Below are 11191 nucleotides of genomic sequence, written 5' to 3'. Positions count from 1 at the left end.
ACCTGTGGAAGCCAATGAAAGGCCTTCGTAGATGCCACTTTCTGGACCATATGCTATCGGTAGACCTTCGAACCGCTACACAAAAATAAACTTCCGCTAAACTGGCGAACACTAATTCAAATCACACAAATATACTGCTACGTTAAGGATTTCTAGAATGCCTGAGGTAGCCATTCAGGAAGTCCTCCTGGATAGACATGGCCTTAACTTCCACTTTTCCTCATTTCTTCGAGATTACTGCTGAAGTTTTCGTTTCCTCCATTTTGGCACGTGCTACACCGCCCTGCTGTTTACTCTCCAATCTGCAAACAGTGTACCACCCTGAGACAGAACCGAAGTTTATTCCACATATCCAAAGCACGTCTTCATATTCACCTATCATCATACTCACATATCTTCATTATTAAAATGCGTCAGTCTCCGTCTGTTCAAGGAACACGAACTCCTTGCTGCCTCATAATACTCCGACGAATCGGATTCTTTCTCGGAAGGGCAGAATGTAAATGTTTCCCCAGTATCTCCAGGTTCTGCAGGAGTTGTAGCCGCTGTATTCAGCCAGCGTTGAAACGGCAAGCTGTTGGGCTGCCACAACGGACTACTGCTGAGATACGAATCGCTGCTAGCGCATTTGGTCAGCGTACTTTCCTTTACAGGATCGGGCCTTCCGTCAGCTCCAGATAGCGAACGCTGATCGTGAACTGCGTAGTCTGTCTCGGATGGACGAGCACATTCATTGGATCGTACCAGCGGCCTTTTGGCTCCAGGTGTCGTTTTTGCACTCCTGAAGCCTAAGCGTATTGTAGGAGATGATCTCGAACTGCTGCACAACGGAAACGGGGTTCGATACGACGCTGTTTTTCGGAATGTCTTCTTTGCTAGTCTTCCATTTCGGACGCTTGCTTGAGAACTGTCTTCAAAGCTTGCGTGCTCTACAGTAGTTGTTGCTGCGCCGACTAGAGAGACCCTTGATTGGATTGTCGGTTCAGGTTTATAGCCGAGCAGTACCGTTGTGTCCGTCTCTGTGTTGTAACGCTTCAGATCGGCTGTAGTACTTTGATATGCAGAATCAGTCACTACCCGATACTGCAGCGAGTGATTCGTGTCGTCGTAGTCTCGGTTGTCCGTTACGGAATGGTACTGGTTCAAGTTGGCCGTGCTAGAGTGGCCAATGACGTGCGTTGCAGCGTGGTACCGCTCCAAATCTTTATTGCCATAGTCTGAGGTGTTTTGTACTGCTTGGTACTCGTGCAGGTCGATTGTGTTACCGTAAACTGCAGTGGACTGCAGACTGAAGGGCTCGTGTGAAGACGGTCTACTTGGAGTGAATGTTGCAGTCGGTACTTTTACCTGTTCTGGAATATCTGGTAGGACAGCATCAAAGGTTGGTGCGTTAAAGAACGGCGGGGCCGAAGTGTCATTTGCATCGTATGTGCAGGTATTCGCCGTACCCAGTGCGAACGGCGGATATATCGATTCTTGCAGTGAAAGATAGGTTTCCAGAAGTGGATTCACTTCAGTTTCAGTATTGCGATACAACTCGACGTTAGCTTCATCTAATTTTCGCTGTGGCGGAACGTGAAAAAAATTTGACATCGACTTGCTGCCAGTGCTTTGCTCTTCACATTCTACTGATGGCGAGCGCGAAGTAGCTGCGTCGTCCTTGTACAGAGATACCGTTTTAAGCCAGTATTCAGTATAAGACTTCGCACTATACACCGGTTTCAGAGTTTCCTCCTGTTTGTTGTGATATCTGTCAGGTACGCCGGGGAAGGATGCAGACCTTGGTCGTGTTCCGCTTGTAACGACTGTACTAGAGGGTCTACAGGTGTTGTAGTCGTAAGCATGCTCAGAAGCGTAGAACGTCTGTGGAGGTAGTGGTGCTGCCTTGTACACATCGCTGTAACTTTTGCTACTACGATAGTCAACACGCGGCTGGAAGGTTGCTATAGGGGACGTTGCTTTATCTGATTGGGTGCACGACGTCGATGACTTCTCGTCACTGAACAGAGGTATGTTACAGGGCGGCATTGGAGTGTAACTTTCTGTGGACTCCACAGTAACGGCAGTTGGAATGAGTCGGTAACTCGTTGGATAATTCCAAGTAACTTTGCGTGACCCTGAAGGCTCAGGGACACGTTCGTTTGGCGTATCTTTCCATGATCTGAATGGCGGCATCGCTAAACACGGAGCAACGAAAGATGGTTGAATCTGTGTAGGGAAGAGAGAAGACTTAACCATAGATTCAGACGAGGTTTCTGTCGTGACTTCAGTTCGTATGTCGCTACGTTGCTGCTCTTTGGTGGTATGGGTTGAATCCGAATGACCGCTTTCTACTGAATAGTCATTTTCTGTAGAAGTCCGAGTCGATTTGCCAGCTCCAGTTCCAGTAGTTCCAGTGTACTCGGAAGGTGAAGACGTTGAACAAGCAGAAGTTGTAACAGTGTCGCTGGAAGTCTGTACCTCACTTGTGGATTTATCTCCTGATCCAGTTGTACTTGCATCGTGACAATGCTCAGTCGTTGACAAAGCGGAGACTGTCTTATTTTCCACGGTCGTAGCAAGAGTCGTATCACTAACAGCGGAATTGGTTCCGCTCGTTGAAGTTGCAGAATGACCCTCTGCAACTGAATTTGGCGAACGAGAACTGATACGGGAGGTCGTATTCTCCTTTAACGACGTATCTGAAGTTTCCAACTTAAAAGCGACTGACTTCGTTGACGGCGCCGTAGTTCGCGTACTACCGCTTTCTAGTCCTCCGTAAAACGAATATGATCCTACCGAAGAGTGATCTTTAAAACTTCGTTTCATGCATGCCACTCTTGCTTCTGATTGACGCATGGCAGGACGGCCGCTTTGACTTATAGGAACAGGGGCTTCCACTGCCTGTGACTGAGGCTGATGTCCAGGGGTCTTGAGAAGGTGCGAATATTCTTCCTCCAGGATTTCTCTCAGCATTTCTTTCAAGTCCTTTCTCATTGTCAGCAGTGGCCTACTCGAAACCTTTGAGCAACTCTTCGAACGACTACTGTCACTTTTTGTGTCGCAGGGCTCAGAACTCTCAATCGATTCAGCAACGTCTTGGTTAAGTAGCTCGCCCTGTACGAGACTTGAGCCTGAGGGAATATCCCGCTTTGTTGATGTGTCTGGAGATATTCTAGCTTTGTTAGGCACAGGAGAGCGACTAGATCGAGCCACTCGCTTTAAGCATTCGATTATATCGTCCTCCGTCACAATGAGCTTGCAGTCATCATAATTCTTTTGAACTTCTGATTCCTTCACCTGTCCTAAAGTTTTCGAAACTCTATCTTCATTATTTGTTGTGGGTTCTTTATCAAGGATTCTTCGAAAAGCACTCCGCAGTCCTTGATGTTCAGATGTATTTGTCGCGCATCTTGTATCGTGTGTTAGTTGGCACGTTTTACCCGTAGCTTGTGGTGCTGGTACACTAGATACGCATGTAATATTTTGCAGCTGGCAAGTCGTAGAACTTTTATGCTGCTCCATTAGAGCAGCACTTGCACAATTAACTTGTTTAGCATCACTATGATGCCTGTCGTAAACGCGACAGGCAATGTCACCTGAGACATTCACTGGGCTTTTGTTCTTGCTTATATCAGCCCCTACTTCATCCGCTGGCATGGGCCCTTCGTAGGCAAAAGCTTCACTCTTGTTAGAAAACTTCTCAGATTGCAGCAACAGAGCTTCCTCACCTTTCAGGCTTAAGTCGTCTTCGTTTTCAAATGAGTTTGCAGACTCATCCTTGCAGATGCTAGACGCCTTCCGCAAAAGCTTCTTTGAGAAAAGTCTGAACATTTTGCTGGCTTGGACAGACGCTCGCGATTCGTCCTTACGCAGTCTTTGGTCTTTCCTCATTTCTCCTCGTACTTGCTCATCCTCAACTTTCCCAGTGCTACGTAGCTTTCCAGTGGCATCAGCTTGTGACGTTGACAGACACCGTACGCTTTCCAGAAGTGGTAGTGGCTCTATGGAACTGGGATCTCCAGCAAGATACTGGTTCAGACTGTCTCGTGTCACTTCGTAAAAATCAACGGCACCTAGTATGACTTCACGTGCATCGGACCTCGTTTTGGGTAAGGTTATTGGCGTAGCGATATTGTATTTCTCGTGCTCTCTCGCAACGCGGTAGTATGGTGTGTCGGAAAACGATTGGAAAGAATCAGCTGTTGTATCGCGCCGCCTCTTCCAGTTCCTGGGTTCTTGACAGAGCGATTGCTGCCCAGTTGTCGTAGCTCGAAAGCTTTGGAAGGAGTCCGGATGGGAATGTTCGACAGGCTGCTGAAGCTGCGAACCTTCGCTAAAACAGTGTTCATATGGAACTTCACTGAATCTAAGTTCTTTCTGTACTGCATTTCTCGCAGGCGACCCATCAACTTCAGGGGTAAGTATGTGGCATAACGTGGACACGTCAGCCCGTGTTTTAGTTTCACCGCAACCTTCATATAGAATTGACAGGTGTTCCGGTTTGCTACTTGATACTACTTTCTTGCACAAGTCTACCGGTCCTCCTTCGCAGTGTACGTCCCCCGCGGGTGACGACCTTCGTGGTTCATGTAGACGGTCATGGAGCTTGATAAGGGCACGCGAGTAAATAGACCCTGTTTCGTCACTTATCCCATCTGTCATTCTTTCGACTTCTTCCTTCAGCTTGTCTGACGTCGCGTTCTTTTCTTCGGTCGAACCATCAATCCTCAACATCTTTGCTGCAGACAGTTGTTCCAGGACTATCTCCATGATGCGTTCCAAGTCTCTGTTGATGTTGAGAGCTCCAACTTCATCGATGTCTTCTCGCTGGTCTGCAGAATCTGATGGCGCGTCACATGGCTTTGACGTCACGGTTGTATCCTTTGTTTCTTCAGACTCTGAAGAAGACTCACGTTCATTGCTGTTATCGGCGGAGTTCTGCCTGGATTCTTCAGGAGCGCTGCTTCTGCTGGACTTCACTGACGCCTGGGTTTCTGCTGACGACACGGACTTTACGGATCCTCTCGGACTTTCACTCTTCACGGACGACTTCTCGAGTGGGCTGGAGATTTCTCGACAGCTCTCGAAGACCGCTTCTGCCTTTTTGGAAGTTGATACTTCTCCCGGCGCTTTTGATGGCACAAGTTCTTCGAAGCCGAATAGCGAATTTTGAGGTGCGTAGACCTGAGCTTGTAAGGTACTAACGTCCGAGGTTTGTCCCGACTCTTTAGGCGTCGTGGTGGCGCAGACAGTTACAGCAGGTGGCTGGGTGATCTCGCCCGAGAAGAGTCGAGACACTTTTCTCTTGTAGTCGCTACATATTCGTTTAAGCCCATCTGGTAGAACAATGTGAGGTGGCTCGCTCATTTGCTGATGAATGCTGTAGTCGGTCGATCTGTTCCGTACATACCTGCAAGAACGCTACGCAGTTATTACGTCCCACTTTGTGATCCCCAACCATTGATTTAAAAATGAAATATGATGGTGTTGAAAATTCAAACAAGTTGAGCGTGCTTACTTCGCACTGAACAGGAAAAGACCAACTCCTGCAGCACCGGTTAAGAACAATGCCATTAGGATAGACAGGACCTTGTGCGGCTTTTGAGGTGGTGTCGCTGCAACCAATGAAGTCATCTCATTTTCCGTGCGTGTACATTGTGTACAGTCAGCGACAATATGAAGTGGATCATCGGAGCACGCATAGGAACACAGATATATATGCAAGCTCGAATGGGCAGTTGCCTTCCCCTAGCTGTTACATTTTCTGCTGCAGGTTGTAGCCGCTGTCACGAAAATTAGCCTCGTTTTGAGCTTACTCAGGAATCTGTTAGAGATATGCACCGAAATAAATGAGCACGGTGGGTGCCCTGCTGTTTCCCGTCCAAGTCTGTACAAGCTTCAAGCTCAGCATTGAGTATGGAAGGGGACAAACAAGAAAGGCCTTAATGATGTTCCACGTGCTTCTGTGGTCCACATAGCATGGTAGTGTCGTCTTACATGAGCAGTGAAAATGGTTTTCAAGAAACATCGGCTAGCAGTTCTGAATGGCGCGCAATCTTCCGTTTTCGACCAGTCTACGAGTTCCTTCCACCAGTTCTTCTCCCCATCCATTGTTTTCTCTCGACGTAAAGGCACGAATTATTGTTACCATCTTCCTATTAGTATTGCTTACATTGGCATCAGATAGGAAAAAAAAAGCAAAAAACAAGTACGTCACTTTTCCCAGTCCATTGAGAACGTCTCAGAATAGAACATCGAGGACATGAACGTGAACCAATGTTTTCGATATGCGAATGTCAAAAATTTTATTCAAATGGTATTTGTTTCTTCATTTTATACCCGTAACGTTAATGCCTCACTTAAAATCACAGAAGCTAAGTCCCATTGGCACTGTTATGCTGAGCGAAGGGCCTGCACTTGAGATATAGGCTCCTTGAACACGCGGTTGGGAACCACTACCTTCAAAATGGTGCACTATTCATGATTAGTGATACATTCGTCGGAGTCCTTTGTCGCCTGTCATAAAAAATGAAAAAGGGCTCATTACCCGCCCATTAGACGATACTGAACCGGTCGCTGAATTCTTGTTTAATGGTTCTATCCACAGTGCTCATTTAAACAAACTCCTCCTGCTGGGTGCCCGCAGCTTTGGACATGACAGAGGTACAGCAAGGGGGACAAAACAATGAAAGTGACGTCATGCTAGTTTCTGCCAGTGATAGTGATGCTCAGCTCTTGCTCCAACTTTTCTGAATGAAACGAAGAGCTTCTTACCTGGAACGCACAGGTTTTTTCGTTTCAGAATATTCGGTGGCATGCATGTGCAGACCTGGTTAACGCACTCGACATACGGGTTGAGGAAAGAACATTCCGCGTGGTCGATGCAGTCTTCAAAGATTAGTCGCGCTGCAAAATATATCCAAATGTCAAACGTGCTGAAACTTTGCGGCAGCTATTTTTCTTTCAAACATGATGGGTCCGCAGGTGACGCACGCCACCGTCGAACCAAGCTTCTACAAGAAGCATCCAGAACTATGGAATGACGAACTGTTCTGTTCCTTCTGTGGCAAGCACGAAATTGGCTGGCCGAAAAAATTGCGGCCCTTGTCAGTCTCTGTCAGTACACTCTAAGAAAAAAGGAGTAAAATGGGGAGTAATTGCAGCTTCTAGTCCTTTAGATAGCAATTACTACCTATTTGAGTCCACTAACCACGACATTTACTCCCCGGGACTGCAAATTGTCACTGAACTTCGCAAATGGTCTTTCGAATGCAACAGTCTACGTAAATATGTGCTCTTGGTCAACTTGATGGTATAAGGCTGTATAACTTAGCCAACTTAGCAATTTTACACCCACACACACACTCTAAGAAAAAAAGGAGTAAAACGGGGAGTAATTGCAGCTTCTACTCCCCTAGTCTGCAATTACTCCCCATTTTAGTCCCCTAACCCAACATTTAGTCCCGACGTTTACTCCCCAGGACTGCAAATTGTCACTAAACTTCGCGAATGGTCTCCTGAATGCAAAAGTCTACGTAAATATGTGCCCTTGGTCAATTTGAACGACATAACGCTGTATAACTCACACAACGTAGCAATTTTCCAGCCACACAGAGTAAGAAACAGTTAGCGCATCTTTCTTCTCAAATTGTGCCCTAGTATGGCGCAAGAGTTTATATCACTCGATATATCACGGTTGACGGTTTGCTTCAAAGTATCTTCATGCATGCGCACCAATTATGTACCCGGGACTCTTACAACAGCGCGTGAAATGCGGTCTTCACTCTGTGACATTCATTTACTCCCGTGCATTTACTCCCGAAAGGGACTATTTTTCCTGGCAATGCAATTACTCCCCAAAAGGAGTAAAAGTACTCCTTTTTTTCTTAGAGTGCAGTAAGAAACAGTTAGCGCTTCTTTCTTCGCAAATTGTGTACTATGTATGTCGCAAGATTTTATATCGCTCGATATATCACGGTTTACGGTTTGATTCAAAGCATTTTCATGCATGCACACGAATTACCTGCGACTCTTAAAACAGCGTTAAATGCAGTCTCCACTCTGTGACATTCATTTACTCCCGTGCATTTACTCTCGAAAGAGAGTAAAGTAGTTTCTTGTGGCAAACGCATTTAGTCCCCAAAAAGGAGTAAAAATACCCCTTTTTTTTCTTCGAGTGCAAGCCTCGCAATGCGTGCTTGCGTGCAAGTAGCATCATTGGCGTTTAGACATTTGGTGATCGCGCTTCCCTAAAAATATATCTAGAGGATGCCACCTGGAACGCATCTGGGTTGACCGTGCTCCGTGATTCTGACAGGGATGCGGTCCGGGCACTGGCACGTCCCTTCCGAGCTCCGCTTTCCCAGCTTGCATACTTGTCCCAGCACTCTCATGCAGTCAAAATCATCGGCGCAGCGCTTTCCTGGTCGCTGTTGTGGTTTCACTGGGTCTGATCACATCACAATGACTGGTCATTACCGGGCTCCGCAAGTTGGAATGCTGCTTTATAGCTTTTCTCAGAAAAGATGCATCATGCGAGCATCACTTACAGTAATTGAAAATGGAGACAGTTGACATCTTTGGAAAGAACAGCACGCCATCCCTCGCTCCTCGCCTGATGTTGTATCCCTTGCGATGTCTTACGCTCTCCTGAATGTCAGTTTTAACACTAGAAAACATAAGGCATGTATGATCTTTTGTACGTATCAGCACGGGGACGCATTCCTACGTGATTTGCCAAGTGGGTGGCACTGTACAACATTCGAAATAACTACAAGACACGGGTGGGAAATGCATGAGGCCACTATACGGTAGAGAAACTAACTGCTGTGCTCATTCCACGGCTTCTTCATTTCGGTCACGGACAATCTTCGCGTAAACGGTTTGCCCCAGGACCCAAAATGAGTCTTAAACTGATATTTACTTTGCTGTGTTATGTCACTGGCATACGATGCGGAGGTTTTTGGAATCACAGATCAATACACATTGATTTTGGATATGGGGTATACACGTGAGTAGCATGATATATGTTAGTACTACTAGTCTATTTGAGTATGGTATATTTGGGTATGGTGCATGTGAATGCCAAGGTTAGCCATATACGAGTCGGCTTGCTATTCCCTTAAAAAATGAGTAGCCTGATGCGCAACCATAATTTCCACTGTTCCCACGCTGTTCGCTGCTGGTGCAACCATCATAGTTTACCAGGAAGTTCAGTATCGCTGAGGAAGCTGAGTTGTGCTGAATGCGGTCACGTCACTGTTTCCGGTATAGGGCCAGGTAATATCGATAGAGAGATGTGATGATAGTATATGAGATAGAGAGATGTCATGATATGATGCCGGAGTGCTAATTGTAAGCTGGCGACGTAGAACTCTACCCGTACCGCAATGCCGTGCTCAACTACTATACGATACCGCAAATAACTGTTTTGCCGGCATGTAAAGCTCTGAAGGCGATTCAATCAATCAATTCAATTCAATAAGTTTCAACGTGTTTGAGCACCGTAATGCAGAATTAAGATGCGAAAGGTTCGAACCCCGTAATCGAAACAATCCGAACGGTGAATCTCACCAGTCGTGCGACGTTGTAACGGCTGTTGGAACGCGATGGGGGGGGGGGGGGGGGCGTATCCCCTCAGCCTGTCGCCCCCCCCAAATCTGTCACACCGGACCTAACTAAAAACGCTTACCTGACCTAACCCAAGGCTTATACCTTTCGCAAGATCACACATGCGAGGGCCCCGAGGCACGCGCTAGGCGGTTACCAGGAATTCGTATTACTTACCTCCCAGGGAGCTCTTTGAACTGCAGAATGTCTTGCGCTAAATCTTGTGGTTTCGTGGCAATGAGCTTTGACGCCACCTTTCGCTGAGTTCCAAACACAAAAAGAAAACAACAAACCCACAAGACGTGCATCTCTGTTCTAACAAAACAGGAAGTCACCTCAATGAACACTCAACGAACGAAGTGTTCTTGAAACACTTCTTCTTCTTCTTCGTCCTCCGCTTTTGCGTTTGAAGTCACGCGGCCGCGGTACGTGTGGTTGCACCCCGACGGACTCCTTTTTAGATGTATCTCAACACCCTCAGACAAGGGTAGTACACCCTACAAGATGGGTGTTTACTGTTCGATTTTCAGCATCTTTTATTTTTATGGTGTAATTCAAGAGTGCTCTATAACTGACTTCTTTTTAAGTTGTGTATCAACACCCTCAGAAAAGAGTACACCTTTATGAAAGGGCAACTGTAGGCTAATGTTCTGCAATGATAGGGTCCTAAAAATCTGACCGGTTGATCAGATCTTTTGCTTCGGTGGACCGTGTCTTCGATTACCGCCGAAAGGTAGAGGGGCAGTATTGCTTGCAGTACTGCTCCTGGAAAGATTTTTCCCTAGATCTTTTACGACTTGTGAACTAATTAGCGCAAGAATTGCGTCTTGTCCTATATCCTACATTTGGCAATACAAACTAATTAGTAGGGAGTATATACCTTAGTTACTCCATAATTGCTCCTAAAATGCTGTTGCCAAATTTAACTTGTACTTCGTTGTCATTGCGAGGCTTGATTTCATATCATTTTTTTCCTGCTAGCTATTTTGCATTTTTCTACTCTTCATGTAATAGCATTCATAGTCTCCCAGTCTAGCTCATCATATCTCACGGTGTTCGTATGGGTTAATGATCATGCTGCACACGGCTTCCACGAGAAATACCAAACGGATTCTCCACCATGTACCTTCCTTTTGAGTGTGTGACTGGTGAGAGTTTCTCAAGTGCTGTGTCAAAAACAATAGACCTCTACCCGCGAAACGTGATGATGACGTTGCGAGACCGACTGAAACCGAAACAAATCGGAAGGGGAGGGCTGGGTTCCACGAATGGGCACTTGTTCGCTGCCTCCTATTGAAAGAAGAGTAGGACCGAAGGTCGCGTTCGTTTCAGGGACCATCGTTATCCCCTCACGACCGTGGCTTTCAGGCACGACCTTGTTCGCCCCTTAGCCTCCGGCGTAGTTCAACTCTACCAAATTCGTGGCGCTGTCGATCACTATGGCGTCATTTGTTTACAAACAGGGAGAGGTCTATATTTTTATCCGCTACAGATTATTCGTAATAAAGCTACAAAAGCTACACGGATGCTGTTTTTGCATGTGCTTTCTACAGGGAAGCGGACATCCTTTCAAAGAGAGTATGTAACTACAAGATGACTA

At 46.4% G+C, this 11191-nt stretch overlaps 1 protein-coding gene across 2 annotated transcripts; it reads right to left on the bottom strand.

Moving 5' to 3' along the window:
• Nucleotides 1-320: 320 nt before the first annotated feature.
• Nucleotides 321-9961, bottom strand: LOC135394713 (uncharacterized). Of its 2 annotated transcripts, XM_064625594.1 has the most exons (6): nucleotides 9769-9961; nucleotides 8532-8650; nucleotides 8258-8431; nucleotides 6757-6888; nucleotides 5501-5597; nucleotides 321-5392 (listed from the first exon to the last, which is right to left on the bottom strand). In XM_064625594.1, the coding sequence occupies exons 1-6, from the start codon at nucleotides 9897-9899 to the stop codon at nucleotides 388-390; spliced, it is 5658 nt and encodes a 1885-aa protein (XP_064481664.1). In that variant the 5' UTR covers nucleotides 9900-9961; the 3' UTR covers nucleotides 321-387. The 2 variants fall into 2 exon arrangements, with proteins under 2 accessions (XP_064481664.1, XP_064481665.1); XM_064625595.1 differs by lacking the exons at nucleotides 5501-5597; nucleotides 8258-8431; nucleotides 8532-8650; nucleotides 9769-9961 and having other exon boundaries at nucleotides 6757-7591.
• Between the last annotated feature and the right edge of the window lie 1230 nt (nucleotides 9962-11191).

This window comes from Ornithodoros turicata, chromosome 5 (assembly GCF_037126465.1).
Source record: "Ornithodoros turicata isolate Travis chromosome 5, ASM3712646v1, whole genome shotgun sequence".
In the NCBI taxonomy this organism is placed as follows: Eukaryota; Metazoa; Arthropoda; class Arachnida; order Ixodida; family Argasidae; genus Ornithodoros; species Ornithodoros turicata.
This window is presented reverse-complemented; position numbering and strand designations above follow the sequence as displayed.